Source organism: Triticum urartu, chromosome 3A (assembly GCF_056163025.1).
Source record: "Triticum urartu cultivar PI428250 chromosome 3A, HENAU_Tu73, whole genome shotgun sequence".
Lineage (NCBI taxonomy): Eukaryota > Viridiplantae > Streptophyta > Magnoliopsida > Poales > Poaceae > Triticum > Triticum urartu.
In genome coordinates this window covers 196,999,256-197,025,031 of record NC_141875.1, presented here as the reverse complement: position 1 = coordinate 197,025,031, position 25,776 = coordinate 196,999,256, and the positions used below count along the sequence as shown (strand labels likewise).

General features: G+C 42.2%; 1 protein-coding gene and 1 pseudogene across 3 annotated transcripts; one reads left to right on the top strand and one right to left on the bottom strand.

Moving 5' to 3' along the window:
- Positions 1–622: 622 nt before the first annotated feature.
- Positions 623–4,025, bottom strand: LOC125543526 (uncharacterized). 2 transcript variants are annotated; one of them, XM_048706898.2, is made up of 6 exons: positions 3,733–4,025; positions 2,463–2,553; positions 1,745–2,324; positions 1,534–1,650; positions 988–1,233; positions 623–900 (listed from the first exon to the last, which is right to left on the bottom strand). In XM_048706898.2, the coding sequence occupies exons 3-6, from the start codon at positions 2,321–2,323 to the stop codon at positions 880–882; spliced, it is 963 nt and encodes a 320-aa protein (XP_048562855.1). In that variant the 5' UTR covers position 2,324; positions 2,463–2,553; positions 3,733–4,025; the 3' UTR covers positions 623–879. The 2 variants fall into 2 exon arrangements, with proteins under 2 accessions (XP_048562855.1, XP_087402911.1); XM_087546785.1 differs by lacking the exons at positions 2,463–2,553; positions 3,733–4,025 and having other exon boundaries at positions 1,745–1,822; positions 1,906–2,152.
- A 16,948-nt stretch (positions 4,026–20,973) lies between these two features.
- On the top strand, positions 20,974–23,146 carry LOC125543527 (uncharacterized; annotated as a pseudogene). Its single transcript, XR_007298552.2, has 2 exons — positions 20,974–22,247; positions 22,356–23,146. The product of XR_007298552.2 is annotated as an uncharacterized LOC125543527 (transcript).
- The last annotated feature ends 2,630 nt before the right edge of the window (positions 23,147–25,776 follow it).

Below are 25,776 nucleotides of genomic sequence, written 5' to 3'. Positions count from 1 at the left end.
CAAGAGGACGGACCTTTCGTGACACCGTCTTGTGTTACTACAGACCCAAAAGTGTGTTACTGGGCCATGTAGTAACACAGTTTGAAATGTGTTCCATTAGGCCGTGTTACTAGGTGGTGTTAATTGTCACACATAATAATTGTTACCATATGTTAAAAATGTGTTACAATTACATTACAGTAACATGTGTGTTATGTGTTACCGAACATCCCGGTAACACATATTTGTAATTATAGTAACACGGATAGTAACATATTTTCATAGACGTAGAACATCGGTGGTAACATGTTTTTGTAACTATAGTAACACAACATGTAACACATTTCTTTAGCCGGAACACAACTAGTAACATAATATCCAAATATTGTAACAGTATAATTATAGTAGTCAACTACTTTAGTAACAAATTTTGTAGCTATAGTAACACCATTAGTAACACTGCTATATCAATATGGTAACATAATTAATGTATTTGTTTTTCTATTAGTAACCACAAAATTCAATACCCATTTTGTGGAATATAAATTATTTAATAAAATCGATGCAATTGCATAAATAGTTAAATCATTTCATTATTATGCTTGTCAGCATCAAAATGATATTGAAACTGAAGCACAACACATATAGAAACTCATATGAAGATATTTATTATGAATATACAAGTGTATGATACATATGCATTACAATAAAGATATCAATCATATCATTTTGAGCATAGAAAACACAACTATGGAGAATATTACATTTACATCAATTCGACGAAGAAAAATATCATGTTGATGATATTACATTTTTAAATCTATCAATGTAAACTACAACTATTGGTAGCTAAAATCTTCCAATTTTATTTGCATCTTGATCCAAGAATTCAGCTGCAACTCAACTATCCTTCTCTCGAATCTATAAAAGAAAATTGCACATTAGATATGTGTGATTAAATGTACACAAATATGATTTCAGAATGTGGAAGAGATGATTTTAACTTACAAAAGCTGAAGGCCAGGCAATTAAGTATCCTGAAGTGAAAGCCTCACCAATTGTCTTGCAATTAGAAACTTCCCTTACCAACTCCTCATTATCAAGAATAGGTTGATCTATGCGCACAACGGCAAATTCAGCACCTAACTCAATACCACCAACCTTAGTTCTTGGATTAGTACTCCGAATAGTACCATATGCAACATTCCGCTTGTTGGGATATGTTGAAGTCTTTAAAACTACTTTGGAAGCAGCCTATATTATGATCAATATTAGCATTCAACGACATGATAATATAACTTGCATGAACAATATGAGATATTTTTAATGTCAGCCCAGTAAGGTGCCCTAGAAACCTAAATAAACTGGACCCGGCAATGAAGTCTAATGCCCAAGATCACCTCGCTTGCTCATGCTTGGTTAAATTTATCCTGTACTTGCATACAGTAGATTGAGCAAAATTTGTAACAAAATCCATTTTTCAAGCAGACATGATAATGTGGTTTGGGTTGGGAATTTGGGTGCAGTAAACCATGCTCCTTGGTGAATCTTTACCTTGATGGAAGAAGTACGCTTTCTTTTTGAGCGAGCTGGGTGTGGGTGTTCACTTCTAGTCCCCTGCTGGTTCGTTCTTGAAACAGATTCACCCGTAAGATCCCTGGTTTCCCTCACCTACCAGGATACAATAATATTAGATGGAATGATATTCATACCTTGACGCTACAGAAAGCTACAACTTCAAAACTCAAAAGCACACAAAAATTACCTCTGGCACAGAATCAATAACATGGTCTTGTGATGATGATGAATTCTGTTGAATTTGTAATTGGTTGACATCATGGTCCTGCAGAACGACCATACATCTTTTATTCCAATAATTACAACAGTAGATACAGATATGTAATAAGCATGGTTCAAGAGGGATACTTTGCGGCATTCCCATAGTAAGTTGCCCTGCCCCTTCAGCAGAGACACCACCGTGTTGTAAGAGAACACTCTCATTCGGATGGTTAGATGGAGCAATATGAATTTGCTTACTAGGCGGCGCAATATGATCGTCAACCTTCTCCTTAGACACATACAGATGGACAGCTTTCACAATCTCAGGGTCGGACAACATTTTCAACACAAGACCTTGATCATAAATGTGAACTAAGTAGGAGCTGCCTAGACGAGTTTTTTTTGCATAGTACAGAAAGTCAATTGCCTGAAAGCCAACTTCCTCGATCATCAAGATTAAGTCATAATACGAGACATCACGCCTCATCATGGATCTTTGTAACATTTTGGCTTCCTGATTTGTAACTTCATAGTGCAGGTATATGGTCAACATGTCCGTCGCCATCCTAGATATATATATATAAATATCAATTAAACCATTACAAGTAAAGACAAATTAACTAATGACATAACAGGGACAATTTAATTTTCCAATAGACATGAATTGTAGCAGATAAATGAGGGAAGGCGAAAGGAGAATCCACCTAGGACAAGATTGTAGTCTCGGATAGGGAAATTAAGCAGTACAAGTTGTGGAAGTCCCCTCGGCAATTTGGTTCCCAGAACCGATGAAACCTACCAAAAGAAACATGTGAATCGAGAGGGTAGAGAAGTACAGTAGCACGTCAATGCACTATCAGCTTATCATAACTCAAACCAGAGAGAGGAGGTACAAGACCATGGGTCCAGCCACACCCACACTCGGATATAACATTGTCGACATATGGATTCAGGACAGGTTTAAGTTGAAAAGTGTACAGATTATGCAAACTGGGCATTATTCGACCGACGGCCAAGATTCTGTTAAGCACTAAGTGATAGGAGAGCAGCAGCATGTTGCCTCATGTGCCATCCCAAAATGACGAAGGAACCGAATGAGCCAACCAAGCATCATCCATCTCAGTTTGAGATTAAGAAAAGCAATCCTTCAATCAAGGGAACTCTAAAAAGCTTGCATCGGTAGAGGGAGAAATAATTGGTACAGAAAAAAAAATGACAATTCTCCACAAGAATGTTGCAGCTTGAAGTTTAAGCAATTGGTCTGTCATATTGGTACAGAAAGAAATAATTGGTACAGAAAAAATGACAACTCTAAAAAGCTTGAAGTTTATGGTCTGTCATATTTCTCAAGAAATCTGATCAAATTTAAACAATAGTCAATGGATAGAGCCAGCCAAGCATCATCCATCTCAGTTTGAGATTAAGAAAAGTAATCCTTCAATCAAGGGAACTCTAAAAATCTTGCATCGGTACAGGGAGAAATAATTGGTACGGAAAAAAATGATAATTCTCCACAAGAATGTTGCAGCTTGAAGTTGAAGCAATTGGTCTGTTATATTGGTACAGGGAGAAATAATTGGCATAGAAAAAAATGACAACTCTAAAAAGCTTGAAGTTTAAGCTCTGTCATATTTCTCAAGAAGTCTGATCGATTTTAAACAATAGTCGATGGATCGATCTAGCAGAATTGTATAACACGCACATATATCAATGGATCGACCTGATTGGTGGATTAGGCATTGGCACATCGCAAAACTATAGTCAGACACAACCGTACATGGTTTATGGGCTTCTGTACATCAGTGATCGTTTAATTATTTGTCTACGTATGGGCTAATTATGCAATTAGCTGCGGCCATTAGGCATCTACAGTACACACTCTGATACGAATTGTTGAGGGGGGCGAGCGATTGGCATCGGTACAGTGATTCGTAGTCGTCAGATCAGGAAAGGGGTCGGCGTTCAGATCCATACCAGCCACGAGATCGCACTCCTTCAGGATGCAGGTGCCGGAGCTGAAGACCGATGAAGCCGTCGCCGCAACGATCCAAACGGCACCGAGGCAGATCGATGAAGCGGCGCCGAGGCAGATCGAGGAAGCGGCAGATCATACGGGAGTTGAGGTGGGGGTGGGAGAGGGGGGGGGGGGGGGGGGGTGCAGGTGGCGGCCGCGCTGGCCGCTGAAGGGGCGGCGTGCTGGGCGTTGGAGTGCGGCGAGGTAGCCGCCGAACGGTGGGCGACTGGGCTGATTTGAGACCAAATTTATCTAGCGTTTTCTAGCTAATTGGAGGGAAAAGTAAGCGCCAAAGTAATTGGAGTGGAGGGAAAGGTAAGCGGCATGGTTGAGAACTGGAGGGAAATTTGTATATATATTTTTTATCGAGGAGAACTGGAGGAAAATTGTTTTGGAAGAACCAGGACATTGTTTTTTTTTTGCGCGGGTAAAAAAGTTTTATTCTATATTCATAGGGTTACAATCAAATGGCAAAAGCTCCTCTATACACGGAGGGCCCTGCCCAAGCCATATAGCAGTAGTGCTCTCTGTACGACTATACGTAGCCAAACGATCTGCTACCCTATTCTGTTCTCGCTTAAGTTTCACTGCAATAAACTCTCTACCACCCATCAGATGACGAATCTCAGCTACTAAATGACCATAAGCCGACCTGGACAGACTCTTACCGGTCAGAGACGAAAGAGCTTGGGCAGAATCGGATTGAACAACGATCGGCAAGTTGCAATGCTGGATTGCTAGTGCCATCCCTTGCATTATTGCATGTAGTTCCGCCTCCAAAGCATCGTTGCAGTTGAAGATACACCGGTAAGCTGCAAATATGACCGACCCATCCACTCTTCTAAGTATCATACCTGCAGCCGCTGATCCATCCACTGGTGAGAAAGATCCATCAACCGACAAGGCCGCTTGGCCATCCTCAGGACGAGGCCAAGGTAACCGCACTGCCGTACCGGGCGACCTGACCGGCTCCTCTCCCAATAGTGACATCTTCCCCTTTATGATATCCTCCGTAGAGTATCTCCTGACCAAATGTATCGAGTGCGTATAACTTTGCAAATAATCTGCTGTAGCCGCCGGACTTGGAACATCTTTACCATGCGCCATATCAGACCTCAGTGTCCAAATCCTCCATATTAACATTATAGTGCAGTCCCGCATCTCATCATTGCAGTTCATCAGTACATTCAACAGCCACTCCTTTCCTGTGTCTCGGAGCAGTTGGGGATCAGGGAGGTTCCAAACTGCACGCATTTGTATCCACACTGCCCGAGCATACTCACAAGTAACCAACGCATGGAAGCTGGTCTCCTTATCTGAGCCACAAAGAGGGCAAGTATCATGCGTACATATGTGTCTATATTTCTTGCAAGAGTTTGTTGCGAGTGCTCCTGACACCACTTTCCACGCCATGATCTTCATCTTGAGAGGTACCCGCGCATCCCACACCTGACTCCATATCGACCTGTGTCCGCTTGGGTTAGAGCTAGACGCGCTCATCGAGTCTGACAATTGGTATTCTCTTGCGAGGTGATAAGCGCTCTTAACAGTAAACAAACCACTCTTTTATGGGAACCATGCCAAAAAATCCTGCCCCCGATTTGGTGACGTTCGGATCTTCACAATTTCACGTATGTCCATATCCCAAAAATATTGCCTCAGCATTTGCATATTCCATGCACCAGATTCATCCAAGAAGTCCGCAACCCAATTGTGTCTACAATTCCTCTTTGGGGTGATCGGTTTGAAGTCATACTTCCTTGGGATCCAGGGATCCCGCCAAGTCTTAATTAACGAGCCATCACCCACACGCCATATCAGCCCCTTTTTCAATAGATCAAGTCCATGCATGATGCCTTTCCACATAGCCGACGAATTTGAAGAAAAGACGGTATCAAGCAAGTTACCATTAGGGTAATATTTGGCCCGGAGTAAACAAGCAAGTTACCAGGACATTGTTACATATATTAATTTGTTTGGCATGGAAATTTTCCAAAAAGTGTTTTTGGAATGGAAAAATAGTTTTTTTTATTGATTGAAAGGGAAATTAAATATATCTAAATAGTGATGGCTTTATAAAATTGATTTACGTAACATGTGCTAAATAACCTATAATATGGTTTCTCTCTACTAACTAGTTGATATAAGAAAAATATGGAGCTTGAAGCTGCAACCAACCTTGGACGATGAATGTGATGGTGTTGTTATGAACAACAGCAATGATGATATGCGTTAGCTGTGACCGACCGTCGACGGTGTTGTAACGATATATCTGAGAGGCTGACACATCAATCTAGTCTCCTTCTTTGTTCCACCTCCATGGTGACGGAGCATATGGGGAGGGTATCTCAGCTATTCCCACGGTTCAAAAAAACGATCGTACTTTCAGTGGTACCAGAAAAAGGAAACTTGCGACCTCAATGGTTGGTTAAAGAAAAACATTGTAACTCGACCGACCTATATCACTCATGATCAGTCGCCTCAACCAAGATTGCGCCATTCCCACACGACTGCCAATGGAAGCGACGACCAGTGTGGGAGAAAGTGACGACCGACAATGCTAGAAGCTACGACCAGCCTGGGAGCATGTTGTGATCAGCGAGGCCAACGACTTCTAATCGGTGCTGAGAGTGCATGGGGTGGTACTACAAAAGTGGCGAGAGGCTGGCACATCAATCTAGTCTCCTCCTTCCTTCCACCTCCATGGCGATAAAGAATAAGGAAGGGGATACCAGCTGTATGCATAGTTTAAAAAACCGAGCGTACTTGCAGTCGTATCGGAAAAGGACACCCGCAACCTCAATGGTTCTTTGAAGAAAAATCATGCAATTCGACTGACCGGTCTCACTCTTGATTGGCTGTCTCGACCAAAATCGCGTCATCCCACACAACTGCACATGGAAGCTATATGTTTGTGTGGGAGAAAGCTACGACCGATAATACTAGGCAGTTACAACTAGACAGGGAGCATGTTGTGACCAGTGAGGCTGACGACTTTTGATCGATGATGGTAGTGCATGCGGTGGTGCTACAAAGTGGCGACAACGATATGTGTCAGCTACAACTGACCGTCGAATGTGTTGTATTGTAAGGACATATCCGAGAGGTTGTCACATCAATCTAGTCTCCTCGTTCCTTTCACCTCCATAGAGATAGAGAATAAAGGAGGGGATACCTGCTAAACTTATGGTTTATAAAAACCGACTGTACTTGTAGACACACCAGTAAAAGGAAATATATGATCTCGATGTTGGTTAAAGAATAACATTGTAATTCTGGCTAGGACGTTAATCGATGGACTTTACAGCAGTCAACCGAGTCCAGGAACAGAAAGATACGTAGCCGTCGCGAGTATGGGACATCGCAACCACCCCACCATTACATTGGACTAGTTAAATGCCCGTGCGTTGCTACGGGCAAATGATTATCAATAAATTAAAGGGGCACCTAACGTTAGATGCCTGAAAAAATCTTCGTGTCAATCACTATTTTTTGTCATCAAATATCCAATGGTTAGGAGCACGCCCCCACATGTTCATCTTCTTACTCCTTATCTGCGACGATTTCTCCTCTGTCGTGCCTACCCAGGCCTAACCGTCTGCATCCAACCACTCCCGCCAACTATCACCGGCTCGCCCTTGCCGTGGTCGGCGCTCCTCATGTCGTCCACATCTTCGGCCTCGTGCAAAGCAGAAAGTTGCTCACGCAACAAAATAATTCATGCCCATGAGATTTAGCAAAACCGATAAATCAAAGATTAAGCGGATTATACTTGATTCAGACACATACTTCATCACAAATTTACCATACATCAATCATAGAATAGTCCCTTGTCATTTTCTTTACCAAATCAATTACATCCAATGTTCCTAGAAAAAACGAAAGTGATTGTACAGATCCAGTTATCCCTTCTAGTTCACTCTGTCTAATGCGTGTGCACGACGTATTGTTCCTTCATTCAATGTAAGTAGTGAATTTGATCTTGGTCTATCTTGTTTCTTTGTTTGACTTGATGGGACGAAAAAATGGAAGTGATTGTACAAATCTAGTATACCTATGAGACTCATCCCCACTCTCTATTTATCATAACATGCACCATGTCCACCTCAGCATAGTTGCCACATCACCACTCCCGTTTGCAATGGACCATTTCCTTTCCAACCCTAAAAAACATAACGACCAATCTTTCTCCCGTGGGAAAAATCTACCTCGCGAGGCGCAACCATCTCACAGCGATTCACTTCCTTCCCCACTTCATTTTCTCCAGCAGATCCGCTCCCAATCATGGATGATCGTTCACTTCATTCCTTACAAGGATGAGCGCTAAAAAATATCATGGCTTATAGTACCAATTCAACAACTCCAAATGTTTTTTTATCGTTCTCTTCTTAATTAATTTTTGGCTTACTCGTTTCTGCTTTTGAGTTTTAAGCAATTACTTTTAGTTCAGTCCTCTCATGTTATATTATGCTTATCCTGCACCTATTATCTTTATTATGTACTTACTTGTTAAGCTCATCGTCATGCCCACTAAGAAAGCAAAATTTATCAGCATTAACCTATGTTTATTTCTCCATTTTCTGATTGTAGGAATATTGCTATCAGTGTCAAACAAAGAAATAAGATAGACCAAGATATCTCTCCAAATGTACTGACCCATTTCTATTTCTCAATTTTCCAATTTTTGGATGTACAACAAGTCAAGTGGTATTATAGCAATGCAGTTTACTGTATTTGTTGGCTCATAATTCGATTGTTTCCTCTAACCTTTCTCTGTCTGACCTATTTCGTGCAGGTATGTGATATTCGGAGACAAGGGTGTCAAATTTAGTCTTTTTTTTTGGGCTCATGAGATATAAATCTCCTTTTCATGTGCATTTATCTCTCGAAGTGGTGTGTTACACATTCAGATTCTACTATTTTATTATGGCCTTTATCATGGGACTTATAATTTTTATATGCCTTGATTTTCTGAAAACTGGCGTTTATTTTGTTTTGCATGATTTAGACTATTCTTTTTGTATGAATTGATTGGGGAAATTACCAGGTAACTTCCTTTCATTATCCTCGGTTAATTATTGTGTTGTTCTATTCTAAGTCGCATTGTAGCCTACTTGGAAACAACTGCCCTCCTTAGTGGAAGTCACAATGTAATTCTTAAATCCCCTAAATGAGATATAAATGTACGCTGCAGTTTCACTTTCATGAGACTGAATTGAGAAGATGCCACAATTTGACTCTTGTGCTTTGAAATGTGTCACTCGGAGCAACTATCAGACAATACAATTTCCCAAAAGAATCATATCTTTCCAAGTCATTGTTAAATTTCCCGCTGCAATGCGCGGGGAATCCTTTAGTTTACCAGTTATTTCATGTCTCATGGCTTGTCCTCCATGTCGCGAGACTGCTCCACCAAACAGTCAGCTTCGCAATAACCCCAATGATCATCCTCAATGAGTTTACTATCTTCCTCGACAACACTTGGCACAGGCATTAGACACACCAATTTCTGTCTAAATAGTACTTTTCTTTCATCATGTACATGTCAAAGAAGACTTAGAATTAGATATACATCGATTAAAAAAATCGAGTCTTTACCGAAGAAGCCTGTGCTCGAAATAATCGAGCACGGGCTTTTCTGGTCAAAACGTATCTTGTCTTTATCATGACTTATTTTCCTTGGTTAACAATACTTGTTGTTTTGCCGATATTTCAGGTTCATTAATTTTCTTTTTGTTGGAAATATGCCCTAGAGGCAATAATAAATTAGTTATTATTATATTTCCTTGTTCATGATAATCGTTTATTATCGATGCTAGAATTGTATTGATAGGAAACTCAGATACATGTGTGGATACATAGACAACACCATGTCCCTAGTAAGCCTCTAGTTGACTAGCTCGTTGATCAATAGATGGTTACGGTTTCCTGACCATGGACATTGGATGTCATTGATAACGGGATCACATCATTAGGAGAATGATGTGATGGACAAGACCCAATCCTAAGCATAGCACTAGATCGTGTAGTTCGTATGCTAAAGCTTTTCTAATGTCAAGTATCATTTCCTTAGACCATGAGATTGTGCAACTCCCGGATACCGTAGGAGTGCTTTGGGTGTGCCAAACGTCACAACGTAACTGGGTGGCTATAAAGGTACATTACAGGTATCTCCGAAAGTGTCTGTTGGGTTGGCACGAATCGAGATTGGGATTTGTCACTCCGTGTAAACGTGGAGGTATCTCTGGGCCCACTCGGTAGGAAATCATCATAATGTGCACAATGTGATCAAGGAGTTGATCACGGGATGATGTGTTACGGAACGAGTAAAGAGACTTGCCGGTAACGAGATTGAACAAGGTATTGGGATACCGACGATCGAGTCTCGGGTAAGTATCGTACCGCTAGACAAAGGGAATTGTATACGGGATTGATTAAGTTCTTGACATCGTGGTTCATCCGATGAGATCATCGTGGAACATGTGGGAGCCAACATGGGTATCCAGATCCCGCTGTTGGTTATTGACCGGAGAGTCATCTCGGTCATGTCTGCATGTCTCCCGAACCCGTAGGGTCTACACACTTAAGGTTCGGTGACGCTAGGGTTATAGAGATATTAGTATGCGGTAACCCGAAAGTTGTTCGGAGTCCCGGATGAGATCCCGGACGTCACGAGGAGTTCCGGAATGGTCCGGAGGTAAAGAATTATATATAGGAAGTGCTATTTCGGCCATCGGGACAAGTTTCGGGGTCACCGGTATTGTACCGGGACCACCGGAAGGGTCCCGGGGGTCCACCGGGTGGGGCCACCTGCCCCGGGGGCCACATGGGCTGTAGGGGGTGCGCCTTGGCCTACATGGGCCAAGGGCACCAGCCCCTAGAGGCCCATGCGCCAAAGGGACAAGAGGAGGGGAGAGTCCTAAAGGGGGAAGGCACCTCCGAGGTGCCTTGGGGAGGATAGACTCCTCCCCCCTTGGCCGCACCCTTCCTTAGAGGAAGGGGCAAGGCTGCGCCCTCCCCCTCTCCCTTGGCCCTATATATAGTGGGGGGAAGGGAGGGCAACCAAAACCTAAGCCCTGGCGCCTCCCTCTCCCTCCCATGACACATCTCCCTCCTCCCGCAGCGCTTGGCGAAGCCCTGTTGGAATCCCGCTGCTTCCACCACCATGCCGTCGTGCTGCTGGATCTCCATCAACCTCTCCTTCCCCCTTGCTGGATCAAGAAGGAGGAGACGTCGCTGCTCCGTACGTGTGTTGAACGCGGAGGTGCCGTCCGTTCGGCGCTAGGATCATCGGTGATTTGGATCACGACGAGTACGACTCCATCAACCCCGTTCTCTTGAACGCTTCCGCGCGCGATCTACAAGGGTATGTAGATCCACTCCTCCCTCGTTGCTAGATGACTCCATAGATAGATCTTGGTGACACGTAGGAAAATTTTGAATTTATGCTATGTTCCCCAACAATGGCATCATGAGCTAGGTCTATGCGTAGTTTCTATGCACGAGTAGAACACAAAGTAGTTGTGGGCGTTGATTTTGTCAATTTACTTGCCGTTACTAGTCTTATCTTGATTCGGCGGCATCGTGGGATGAAGCGGCCCGGACCAACCTTACACGTACTCTTACGTGAGACTGGTTCCACCGACTGACATGCACTAGTTGCATAAGGTGGCTAGCGGGTGTCTGTCTCTCCCACTTTAGTCGGATCGGATTCGATGAAAAGGGTCCTTATGAAGGGTAAATAGCAATTGGCATATCACGTTGTGGTTTTGCGTAGGTAAGAAACGTTCTTGCTAGAAACCCATAGCAGCCACGTAAAACATGCAAACAACAATTAGAGGATGTCTAACTTGTTTTTGCAGGGTGTGCTATGTGATGTGATATGGCCAAAAGGATGTGATGAATGATATATGTGATATATGAGATTGATCATGTTCTTGTAATAGGAATCATGACTTGCATGTCGATGAGTATGACAACCGGCAGGAGCCATAGGAGTTGTCTTTATTTATTTATGACCTGCGTGTCAACATAAACGTCATGTAATTACTTTACTTTATTGCTAACCGTTAGCTGTAGTAGTAGAAGTAATAGTTGGCGAGACAACTTCATGAAGACATGATGATGGAGATCATGATGATGGAGATCATGGTGTCATGCCGGTGACGATGATGATCATGGAGCCCCGAAGATGGAGATCAAGAGGAGCAAAGTGATGATGGCCATATCATGTCACTATTATTTGATTGCATGTGATGTTTATCATGTTTATACATCTTATTTGCTTAGAACGACGGTAGTAAATAAGATGATCCCTCATTACAATTTCAAGAATGTGTTCTCCCCTAACTGTGCACCGTTGCTAAAGTTCGTCGTTTCGAAGCACCACGTGATGATCGGGTGTGATAGATCCTTACGTTCACATACAACGGGTGTAAGACAGTTTTACACATGCAAAACACTTAGGGTTAACTTGACGAGCCTAGCATGTACAGACATGGCCTCGGAACACAAGAGACTGAAAGGTCGAGCATGAGTCGTATGGTAGATACGATCAACATGAAGATGTTCACCGATGATGACTAGTCCGTCTCACGTGATGATCGGACACGGCCTAGTTGACTCGGATCATGTAATCACTTAGATGACTAGAGGGATGTCTATCTGAGTGGGAGTTCATAAGATGAACTTAATTATCCTGAACATAGTCAAAAGATCTTTGCAAATTATGTCGTAGCTCGCGCTTCAGTTCTACTGTTTAGTTATGTTCCTAGAGAAAATTTAGTTGAAAGTTGATAGTAGCAATTATGCGGACAAGGTCCGTAAACCGAGGATTGTCCTCATTGCTTCATAGAAGGCTTATGTCCTTAATGCACCGCTCAGTGTGCTGAACCTCGAACGTCGTCTGTGGATGTTGCGAACATCTGACATACACATTTTGCTAACTACATGATAGTTCAGTTGAATGGTTTAGAATTGAGGCACCAAAGACGTTTTTGAAACATCGCGAAACATATGAGATGTTTCAAGGGCTGAAATTGGGATTTCAGGCTCGTGCCCACGTCAAGAGGTATGAGATCTCCGACGATTTTCTTAGCCTGCAAACTAAGGAGAAAAGCTCAATTGTTGAGCTTGTGCTCAGATTGTCTGAGTACAACAATCATTTGAATCAAGTGGGAGTTGATCTTCCAAATGAGATAGTGATGTTTCTCCGAAGTCATTACCACCAAGTTGCTAGAGCTTCGTGATGAACTATAATGTATCGGGGACATATATGATGATCCTTGAGATATTCGCGATGTTTGACACCACAAAAGTAGAAATCAAAAAGGAGCATCAATTGTTGATGGTTTGTGAAACCACTAGTTTCAAGGAGGGCAAGGGCACGAAGGGATACTTCATGAAACGACAATTCAGCTGCTGCTCTAGTGAAGAAACCCAAGGTTGAACCCAAACCCGAGACTAAGTGCTTCTGTAATAAGGGGAACAGCCACTGGAGCAGAATTACCCTAGATACTTGGTAGATAAGAAGGCTGGCAAGGTCAATAGAAGTATATTGGATGTATTATGTTAATGTGTACTTTACTAGTACTCCTAGTAGCACCAGGGTATTAGATACCGGTTCGGTTGCTAAGTGTTAGTAACTCGAAATAAAAGCTATGGAATAAACGGGGACTAGCTAAAGGTGAGCTGACGATATGTGTTGGAGGTGTTTCCAATGTTGATATGATCAAGCATCGCACGCTCCCTCTACCATCGAGATTGGTGTTTGCATTGAGCATAGACATGATTGGATTATGTTTATCGTAATACGGTTATTCATTTAAGGAGAATAATGGTTACTCTGTTTATTTGAATAATACCTTCAATGGTCTTACACCTAAAATGAATGGTTTATTGAATCTCGATCGTAGTGATACACATGTTCATGTCAAAAGATATAAGATAGTAATGATAGTACCACCTACTTGTGGCACTGCCACGTAAGTCATATCGGTATAAAACGCATGAAGAAGCTCCATGTTGATGGATCTTTGGGCTCACTCGTTTTTGAAAGGTTTGAGACATGCGAACCATGTCTATTGGTGTATATGCATGAAGAAACTCCATGCAAATGGACCGTTTGGACTCACTTGATTTTGAATCACTTGAGACATGCAAATCATACCACATGGGCAAGATGACTGAAAGCCTCGTTTTCAGTAAAATGGAACTAGAAAGCAACTTGTTGGAAGTAATACATTTTGATGTGTGCAGTCCAATGAGTGCTGAGGCGTGTAGTGGATATCGTTATGTTCTTACTTCACAGATGATTTGAGTAGATGTTGAGTATATTCACTTGATGAATCACGAGTCTGAATTATTGAAAGGTTCAAGTAATTTCAGGGTGAAGTTGAAAGATCGTCGTGACAAGAGGATAAAAGATCTATGATATGATCATAGAGATGAATATCTGAATTACGAGTTTGGCACAGAATTAAGACATTGTGGAAATTGTTTCACAACTAATATAGCCTGGAACACCATAGTGTGATGGTGTGTCCGAACATCATAACTGCACCCTATTGGATATGATGCATACCATGATGTCTCTTATCGAATTACCACAATAGTTTATGGGTTAGGCATTAGAGACAACCACATTCACTTTAAATAGGGCACCACGTAATTCCGATGAGATGACACTGTATGAACTATGGTTTAGAGAAACCTAAGCTGTCATTTCTTAAAAGTTTGGGGCTGCGACGCTTATGTGAAAAAGTTTCAGGCTGATAAGCTCGAACCCAAAGCGGATAAATGCATCTTCATAGGACACCCAAAACAGTTGGGTATACCTCCTGTCTCAGATCCGAAAGCAATAAGGGATTGTTTCTAGAATCGGGTCCTTTCACGAGGAAAAGTTTCTCTCGAAAGAATTGAGTGGGAGGATGGTGGAGACTTGATGAGGTTATTGAACCGTCTCTTCAACTAGTGTGTGGCAGAGCACAGGGAGTTGTTCCTGTGGCACCTACACCAATTGAAGTGGAAGCTTATGATAGTGATCATGAAACTTCAGATCAAGTCACTACCAAACCTCGTGGGATGACAAGGATGCATACTACTTCAGAGTGGTACGTAATCCTGTCTTGGAAGTCATGTTGCTAGACAACAATGAACCTACGAGCTATGGAGAAGCGGTGGTGGGCCTGGATTCCGATAAATGGCTCGAGGCCATATAATCCGAGAGAGGATCCATATATGAAAACAAAGTGTAGACTTTGGCAGAACGGCTCGATGGTCGTAAGGCTATTGAGTGCAGATGGATTTTAAAAGGAAGACGGACAATGATGGTAAATGTCACCATTAAGAAAGCTCGACTTGTCGTTAAGATGTTTCCCGACAAGTTCAAGGAGTTGACTACGGTGAGACTTTCTCACTCGTAGCGATGCTAAGAGTCTGTTGGAATTATATTAGCGATTACTGCATTATTTATGAAATCTTGCAGATAGGATGTCAAAACATTGTTTCCTCGACGATTTTCTTGAGGAAAGGTTGTATGTGATACAAACCGGAAGGTTTTGTCAATCCTGAAAGATGCTAATAAGTATGCAAAGCTCCAGCAATCCTTCTAAGGACTGGAGTAAGCATCTCGGAGTTGGAATGTATGCTTTGATGAGATGATCAAAGTTTTGGGTGTATACAAAGTTTATGAGAAACTTGTATTTCCAAAGAAGTGAGTGGGAGCACTATAGAATTCCTGATAAGTATATGTTGTTGACATGTTGTTGATCAGAAATGACGTAGAATTTCTGGAAAGCATATATGGTTATTTGGAAAGTGTTTTTCAATGGAAAGCCTGGATTAAGCTACTTGAACATTGAGCATCAAGATGTATAAGGATAGATCAAAATGCTTAATGGTACTTTCAAATGAGCACATACCTTGACATGATCTTGAAGGTGTTCAAGATGGATCAGTCAAAGAAGGAGTTCTTGACTGAGTTGTAAGGTATGAAGTTAAGACTTAAAGCTCGACCACGGCAGAATAGAGAGAAAGGACGAAGGTCGTCCCCTATGCTTAAGACGTAGGCTCTACAGTATGCTATGCTGTGTACGCACCTGAAGTGTGCCTTGCCATGAGTCAGTCAAGGGGTACAAGAGTGATCCAAGAATGGATCACAGGACAGCGGTCAAAGTTATCCTTAGTAACTAGTGGACTAAGGAATTTTCTCGATTATGGAGGTGGCAAAAGAGTTCGTCGTAAAGGGTTACGTCGATGCAAGCTTAACACCTATCCGGATAGCTCTGAGTAGAGATACCGGATACGTATAATGGAGCAACAATTTAGAATAGCTCCAAGTAGAACAGTTATTTGGAATGGCTCCAAATAGAACGTGGTAGCTGCATCTAGGAGATGACATAGAGATTTGTAAACCACACACGGATCTGAAAGGTTCAGACCCGTTGACTATAACATCTCTCACAAGCATAACATGATCAAACCCAGAACTCTTTGGGTGTTAGTCACATGGGGATGTGACCTTGAGTGTTAATCACATGGCGATGTGAACTAGATTATTGACTCTAGTGCAAGTGGGAGACTGTTGGAAATATGCCCTAGAGGCAATAATAAATTAGTTATTATTATATTTCCTTGTTCATGATAATCGTTTATTATCCATGCTAGAATTGTATTGATAGGAAACTCAGATACATGTGTGGATACATAGACAACACCATGTCCCTAGTAAGCCTCTAGTTGACTAGCTCGTTGATCAATAGATGGTTACGGTTTCCTGACCATGGACATTGGATGTCATTGATAACGGGATCACATCATTAGTAGAATGATGTGATGGACAAGACCCAATCCTAAGCATAGCACTAGATCGTGTAGTTCGTATGCTAAAGCTTTTCTAATGTCAAGTATCATTTCCTTAGACCATGAGATTGTGCAACTCCCGGATACCGTAGGAGTGCTTTGGGTGTGCCAAACGTCACAACGTAACTGGGTGGCTATAAAGGTACATTACAGGTATCTCCGAAAGTGTCTGTTGGGTTGGCACGAATCGAGACTGGGATTTGTCACTCCGTGTAAACGGGGAGGTATCTCTGGGCCCACTCGGTAGGACATCATCATAATGTGCACAATGTGATCAAGGAGTTGATCACGGGATGATGTGTTACGGAACGAGTAAATAGACTTGCCGGTAACGAGATTGAACAAGGTATTGGGATACCGACGATCGAGTCTCGGGTAAGTATCGTACCGCTAGACAAAGGGAATTGTATACGGGATTGATTAAGTCCTTGACATCGTGGTTCATCCGATGAGATCATCGTGGAACATGTGGGAGCCAACATGGGTATCCAGATCCCGCTGTTGGTTATTGACCGGAGAGTCATCTCGGTCATGTCTGCATGTCTCCCGAACCCGTAGGGTCTACACACTTAAGGTTCGGTGACGCTAGGGTTATAGAGATATTAGTATGCAGTAACCCGAAAGTTGTTCGGAGTCCCGGATGAGATCCCGGACGTCACGAGGAGTTCCGGAATGGTCCGGAGGTAAATAATTATATATAGGAAGTGCTATTTCGGCCATCGGGACAAGTTTCGGGGTCACCGGTATTGTACCGGGACCACCGGAAGGGTCCCGGGGGTCCACCGGGTGGGGCCACCTGCCCCGGGGGCCACATGGGCTGTAGGGGGTGCGCCTTGGCCTACATGGGCCAAGGGCACCAGCCCCTAGAGGCCCATGCGCCAAAGGGACAAGAGGAGGGGAGAGTCCTAAAGGGGGAAGGCACCTCCGAGGTGCCTTGGGGAGGATAGACTCCTCCCCCCCTTGGCCGCACCCTTCCTTGGAGGAAGGGGCAAGGCTGCGCCCTCCCCCTCTCCCTTGGCCCTATATATAGTGGGGGGAAGGGAGGGCAACCAAAACCTAAGCCCTGGCGCCTCCCTCTCCCTCCCATGACACATCTCCCTCCTCCCGCAGCGCTTGACGAAGCCCTGTTGGAATCCCGCTGCTTCCACCACCATGCCGTCGTGCTGCTGGATCTCCATCAACCTCTCCTTCCCCCTTGCTGGATCAAGAAGGAGGAGACGTCGCTGCTCCGTACGTGTGTTGAACGCGGAGGTGCCGTCCGTTCGGCGCTAGGATCATCGGTGATTTGGATCACGACGAGTACGACTCCATCAACCCCGTTCTCTTGAACGCTTCCGCGCGCGATCTACAAGGGTATGTAGATCCACTCCTTCCTCGTTGCTAGATGACTCCATAGATAGATCTTGGTGACACGTAGGAAAATTTTGAATTTATGCTACGTTCCCCAACACTTTTTACCTAGATCTTCAATGGCAAGAATAACAATAAGTAGTCGCCTCATAGTATTTAAGTAAAAATGGACAAAAGGGCACAAGATAGCTGACTCATATATATTCTTGAAACTGTCATGTTCTTGAGATATAGATAAAATACACTCAAGGGCTTGCCGTAGAGGAAGACATGGAAAAATCCATTGGCTCACACTGTTCTCCTAATCCACGTACACCTGCAGTACACACAATTGTGAAACATCCATAGCCGCAATTCCCACTGGTAAACATACCGTAACTCAAAAGATGTATAATGCTGCTACTCCTATTACGTAATTGTACAAGCACCAATCATACCAGGTCCATTATTCACATCCAATGAACCCAAAGATTAGCATACCCAATAGTTGAATAATATACAAAATGGCGTTTTATGGATTACAGTTTAACGAAAAAATTCACCATTGCTTTTATTTCAGAATTAGCCCGCGGTTGTGATAAAATGATAATTCAGTTGCTTTAGTACTATGCTAAATTTCTACAAGAAACATTTGAAATCGTCACGATAGAATTGCTTCTGTTTTGGAACTAATCAAACAAATAGGAAGAACACAATATTCTTGCTATGATTTGCATCAAGAAACTTATAAAAAGTGGCAGTACATGAGATCGGTTCTTACCACAAGAAGTGGATGCCTTCAGTTTTGACTCGTTGAGGTAAGGAAGTAGCATCACCTGCCAGTAGGGATTCGAGGACGGGCAAGATCGAAGGAAGCTGCGCCATGCGTGGAGGAGGGCTCAGGCATGACCTATCCACCTCGAGAATAACAACAAGCAAGCACGCACAACTGTTACTCCTGCCCTCAACCAATCCTCATTGCCTACTGGAAGGAGCGGCGATGGTGGCTCGATGGCATGGCCATGGTGCATGTCATCCAGTAGATCGGCGACGGCGCGACGTCGGTTCTCCCAAACCCTCACTTCTCTGTAACTCTTCCACGAATTGTGTTATCTGGGAGCAGCAGACAACCTGTTGAAGATACTCGGGGACGGCGGCCAGCTCGCACACAACCTCCAATGACGCAGGTACGGCACTGGGAGGAGGAGGGCGTTGGATTATGCAGGGACGACATCGGAGAAGGACTGCAAGGTCAGGAGGATCCGTGATCTGAGGCCTACCATGCTCGTTGCCTCTCAATGTCCACCTCTTTAAGGAGAACATGAGCAAGGGAGAAAATCGGCGGCTACATCCTAGGAAAGGAAAGAGAGCGGGAGATGAAGGGGATTGACGTCCATGCATATATTTCCTTTTCCTGGTTTGTTTTCCTTTTTTTCTTCCCTTTTTACGTGTGTATCGAAGAATCTCTAATCAATCTCTGAAAAATCAAATCTAAATTAATCAACTATACCATAAGTTCCTCAATCACATTAATTAATATTTTGGGCAAGGTATGGAAACGTTAATTAAAGTAATTTTTGAGACGTATGGAAATATTAATTAATGTGATTGAGTAATTTATGGTATAGTTGATTAATTTAGATTTGATTTTTCAGAGATTGATTAGAGATTAATCATAATTGATTTTTTCACATAAATACATTACGAATAAATGAAAGGAGTATCAGACGCGATTCAGTTTTAGCATGGGAGGGGTGGTGAGAGGTGAGACGAAAATAAACCGGACGAAAATAAACCGGGACTATTCAACCAACTCGTCCATTAGAAATAGAGATAATAGTTTTTTTAAGGACCCGAACTGGCGGTTGGACTGAGAAAAATCAGAATGGATGATCTTGGTAGTTGGTTAGCTCCATCGACTATCCATGCAATCGAAAAAAAAGACGGTTGAACCAGGTGTTCTTGTAAAAGCCGTTCAATCGGTGTCTTCAGAAAAGCCCATCATTTTAAGTGGCCGCATATTTTTTTTCATGTGAATAAGGTAGGGTTTGTCCCGAATCGGTTGAAATCCATCAACTATCCCCCTTCCGCCGCTGCCGCCGCTTCCAACATTGGGCGCAACTGCCCCTTCCGCCGCCGCCCTTCCCCGGTGCGGCGACGCCGCCCCGCTCCACCAGGAGCCCAGGACCGGCGGGCTGGGGCCTCCCCGTACGAACGCGCCAGCGCTACTGCGTGCTGGTCCAGCAACCCCAGCCGTCCAGGGGACGCCATCGCCGCCGCCTGGTCTCCAGCATCCAGCTACTCCAGCCGTCCCTCTGGTTGCCTCCCTCCTCTCCACACTCCAGACAGGGCGACCGGCGGTCGCCTCCCTCTAGTCCTGACCAGGACGCTGGTAATATGAACTCTCTCTTCTTCTCTCTATTTACCAATCCTACTATTCTACAGAAGCATCTTTATGTCATATGTCAACTTGTGAAGTTTGTGAACTACTAGAATTAGAGATATTAGGGAAAGGAACTAGAGATTATTAGTGTATATGATAAATGCTGCTGCTGTTCACAATGTCTTGATTGTCCGATTGGAGCTGCTCTTTGCTAGTTGCATACATCTGGATCCTGTGCTTGCTAATTGCTAGTATATTTGTAGTTGCTGGTTACTTTGTAGTATTTTATTACAATTTGTTTATCTATTGATTGGAGTGTTTATTAGTAATATGGCTTAAAAAACTGGACATTGAACCGGCTTCTTCAACGTCTTGAGACCCTTGTAACTGGAGCCAGAACAGGTTTGAGAGTGGCAGCTTCATGGCTTGCTGATGTGCTTCTCTTTTAAGTTCTAAATAGGACCCTTGTAGAAGTAAACTACTACTGCTAGACCATCCGACCCATCTATCTTCTGTTGTTGCAATAAAGACCATGTCTGTTTAAGGAATTATAGGAAGACATGTTTATGTTACTTTTTTCCTTGTCACTCAGTGCAGTAACTACATTTCTTTTTGTTACAGTGTATCGATGGATTTATAATCTATAAAGGAGCTATTGCTTTCTCCTAGACCAAGTGAGGAATACTTGGCTGGTGTAGTCGGTTTTCTTGACTTTGCATACATCGGGAAAAGTTCTGATGCCAAGATCCTTGGCCCATGCGTCATATGTGTCAATGGATCGTTACAGAAGCGGGAGGACGTGTATGATCACTTGGATATACTGTTTGGGGTTGCCATGGGGAAACAACATCATTCATCTCTGCTAACAAACAAGGTGAAACTCCAACACACATGAGAAGTAACAAAAGGTCACGATCACAGTTTGAAGGAACAAAATCTAATATGCGTCAGTTAGTGGAAGATGTTTTCTGTGGACCTCCAATGATAGAACCTGAAACCCAAAATCCATCTAAACCAGGACCAGACCCTGAATCCCAATCTTTCTATGACCTTTTGAGAGATGCAGATCAACCTTTATGGCCAGGCTGTGAACTATCCATACTTTCTCTTGTTGTTATTCTCTTCCACATAAAAGCCACTAACAAGTGGAGCAATAAATCTTTAAATGATTTGCTAGCAGTTCTGCAGAAAGCAATTCTAATGGTAAGAACTTACCTAGTACATTTTCTGACGCGAAGAAGATCGTTGGAAAGCTTGGGCTTAGTTATATGAGAATTCATTCTTGTGAAAATAACTGCCAGCTTTATCGAAAAGAGAAAGCGAGTGATGATTTTTGTTCAGTGTGTGGAACTTCAAGGTGGAAGAACATACCAGATAAAACTACTTTGACTATAAGAAGGAAAGAAGGAAGGCAATCCCAAGGAAGGTGTTACGGTACTTTCCAATTAAGCCAAGGCTTAAGAGGCTTTTCATGCATAAAGATACAGCTACAGCTTTAAGATGGCATGACCAAGAACGCACAAAGGATGGAGCATTGCATCATTTAGCTGATTCAGAGGCTTGGAAGGCCATTGATTCCAAGTATAAACACATCGCATCAAACTCCCGGAACATGAGGTTTGGAATAGGAGCCGATCAAGTGTTTTACCTAGAAGACGAACTGAACCCAGGTTGGTCAGTGGTGATGCAGAATAAACTACCTAGAGATAGATGTGACACTGGAACTGATGAATGCACACGAGACGTAGAAGCTGAGCCATTCCATGTTTCTCACCTCACGGATATGTTTAAAAAGAAAAGGAAATATCAACATTGGGTAAGATCCGATATTGAGGGAACAATTGTCGGTGCTAATGATAATGCTTTGATCGATGAAGAACAGTGATGGTACATCATATAAAGGTATTTCTCTGTTCGAGCAACATTTTCATGATTATATATACACTGTAGTTTTAGCTAAAGTCAAAGCTGAGTTTGCAGGACATTAATAACCATTTTATGTTCTTGCAGATTGTTGGCTGAGCTTACACCCTTCAGAAAATTCGAAGGAATGAGGTCTTCCACTCAACATATAAAGCCATTTTTTTTCTTTATTGCTTTTCAGTTTCTCGTCCTATTTTCCGTTGATGCTGCCATTGTGGATTGTGATAACTGTTAGTACTTCACCCTTACTGTCCTGAAGTAATCTCAAAGAGCGAGAGTAGCGTGGCATCTTAAAATATTTTTGCCCCGCAATGGTGAGTGCTTCCTACAGGTGCTTAAACTACTTTAATTAACGCAGAGCAAGGCTTACTACGGTTTTACTGAAGGTCAAGCACCTGCTAGCACCAGAAGCAAGACTTTGCTTTCGTCCCTCCTCTTATGCACCTGTGCTCAGCGATCTTGAAAAACAACCTGTTTTTTTGGTTGAAGCGTCCGCCTAAGCACCTGCATTGTACAAGGCCTAAGTATCCCTATATGCATTGATTTTAACTTGATTCTTTTTGATTTGTTATGAACTTTTTCTCGTGCGCTTCAGTAAATCTTCTTTTTCAGGAAATTTTGCAAGTGAAGATTAGAAGGATTGTTCTAAACTGATGGATGAAGCAATGTGTTCTTTTAGCGGGCTTTTATATGTTTGCATAGTTTTTGCACTTCAAACATGAAGCTTGGAAAAATTCAGAAAATTGTTACTAAAGTTAAGCTTCATGTATGACAGATTGTCATTGGAAATAGATACACTTTTGTCGAAGAAGTATTATGTTAGATTTACCATCTTGTAAACTTAGTTTATGTCTGTTTGAAATTGGCGTTTTGATTTATGTGGGATGCTGGTTTGCTGTCAAAACCTGATTCAATATTTCCTTTGTTGTTGTGAACCAGCCATTGCACGTGTTACTAATGTTGCTTGCACTTGCAGCTAGTTGCTAGCTGTTGTGCCTGTTGCTTACACTTGCAGCTGGTTGCTAGCCATCTTGCCGCTCTGATCGGGTGCCTAACTATTGATGATATGCAAGGTGATCTGCAGATTTAGCTAGACCCCTAGTATAGTCCTAAGCTGGTATTATGCCTCTTGATTTTGTTTTGACTGGGTTTTTTGTTAGTACTCTGATGTACCATTTGCCTGTTGAGTGAATGTTGGTTCACTTGCCTGCAGTTGATACCTAAAAGAAATATTTATGTTAATCCTTAACGCCGTGACTGGTAGTTTTTTTTATTCCTTCTTAGTTTGATCAAGTTTTTGATGGTCACCATGAGCATGACAAAAATGCATGCATCTGAACTGTTGATGCAATGGCCAGTAGCAGAGGAGCCATGGGGACGCACTACAACAGAGACGCTCAAAGAAAAGCAGCAGATTGAGCAGCAGAGGTTGAGGTGCTCGAGAAAAATAGTACTCCCTCCGTTCCAAAATAGATGACTCAACTTTGTACTAACATTAGTATAAAGTTGAATCATCTATTTTGTAACGGAGGGAGTAGCAAAGTAACCTTGGGGATGCACTATAGCAGAATTGATGGCAGAAGGGTAGCGGGGCCTCACGCAGATCACCATACAGCATGGCTGCCTTGTCTGGTGGAGGGCGCTTGACATTCCCTTCCTTCTCTGAACAGGTGGCTCCCCCTGATCTGATGCTCTCCTCTCCCCTTCGATCCCTTTGTTCAAATCTGTTTTTTAGGCAACCTTCTCTCGACCTGGTGATGTCCTCTGGCTCGATCACACGTGACACCACGAGGAGAGCAAGGCCTTGCACGGCCAGATGCCATCGCTGAGGTGTTTGGTGGGTCTCGTCACTCTTTTAAAAAAATCGTGTGACTCTTTCTAGTTTGCTGCCTCCTGATAACAAACTAGATCATTGATGGCGTGTTGCCGCGCCCATCCATATTTGTAATAGAAAGGTAGGTATTGTCCACAAGGTTTAAAGTAAGAGTACTACTATAATCGCTTAACATAGATTGCTTCCATACTCAGTCCAAAAAACTAACTTTTAGCTCTTAACTAAGCAACAAAAAATATATAGCCTTGTTAATTGTAGACTTCTATGTTTTGTTCATACAAATTACAAGATCATTGTCAAACACATAACTATAGCAACAAAATAATAAATACACAATATGATGGAAATAATAGGTGGCATGACTTGCAGAATCTTATTACTTGTTAGGCATAAAACATGAAAGCCATAAATTATAAATTTGTAACACAAGAATTATCCTAAGCTTCTTATTTAGGGCAAACATTCAACTTAAGAACATGTTTGTGGGGATATATGTGAACAAAGCCCGACCTACAATATACATAGCATGCATGATTGACTTGAGAATTTGTACGAATTTTGTTGAGCTTCCTGCCACAAGAATGTTTCTTGATAATATTGTATGTATGTATGTATGTATGTATGTATGTATGTATGTAGAACTGCTCAACTTGGGATGGCTACGAGAAAAATCCTTTGATACAGAAGCATACATGATCCGGGTCTTCTCACCAACAGCTTTGTCTCCATTATCCAACTTTTTAACAAGAACATCAAAAAGAACAAAAAGATAATATTAAAACAATAACACAACTCAGGAGCTCAACCCTCACATATTTCATTCATTCTAGTTATATTATTTTTTGAAAAAAAAACTACAAAGCACTTACTTCTTGTTTCCGAACATGCACAGTATGACAAAAAAAAGACTGCCGTCTTTTCTGTTTTAGAAAGCCAAGCCATTCTGATGCTAAGTTCCACCAAACAACTTTGGAATTTAGGCTTACCTAAACTTTGGCCAGCTAAGGAGAGAGAATTAACACAAATATTACTAAGTGAAATTAGATGGTACAAAGTTATAAGAAAAGAAAAAATCGCTTGGAAGAAAATGTGAAGATAATTTTTTTTTTTTTTTGAAGAATAGTGTAGCAAAAAAAGAAGTCCATTGAGCACACCTCCATAGAACAAACAGATTGTCTCTTGAACTGCAGTTTGAAAGCCCCTCAAGTCATCCCTGTGCTACGATGTAATCTATGATGTAATCAGTAGAATAATTGTCACACAAGGATTATTACTACTATAGTGTAGCAAAACTACCAACATAGAAGCATGGCGAAGTGGGTAATGGAATCAGAGTTAAATATTTATCTTTACTCTGTAGCGCAAAATAACAAATGCCTATATAGGGCATGTAGAGGAAGAGAAAAATAATTATACTATTGTCTGTAGAAGATCTAGTTGAACGGAATGGGGGGTCAAACAATAAGAAACTTCAAACCATATTAGCTCTCTGTCTCTCTCTATATATATTGCTCAAATCAAAACTGACAATGAACAAAGGAAATATCCATTGGCTAGCTCCCAGATTGAGTTAATTTAAAACTGCACACAAATTTTCTTACCAAATTAACATGTATGACAAAAAACCGAAGCATACCATAAATTAAACTGTCTATTTTATGCAAGCAAGTGACG

What these genes read in the sequence shown, in the direction of transcription:
- LOC125543526 (XM_048706898.2), bottom strand. Translation starts at nt 2,323, where the DNA reads ATGGCGACGGACATGTTGACCATATACCTGCACTATGAAGTTACAAAT. An exon ending in TTATTGATTCTGTGCCAGAG is followed by an intron (nt 1,651 to 1,744) that starts GTAATTTTTGTG and finishes GTATCCTGGTAG; the next exon opens with GTGAGGGAAACCAGGGATCT. An exon ending in AGCGTACTTCTTCCATCAAG is followed by an intron (nt 1,234 to 1,533) that starts GTAAAGATTCAC and finishes ATCATAATATAG; the next exon opens with GCTGCTTCCAAAGTAGTTTT.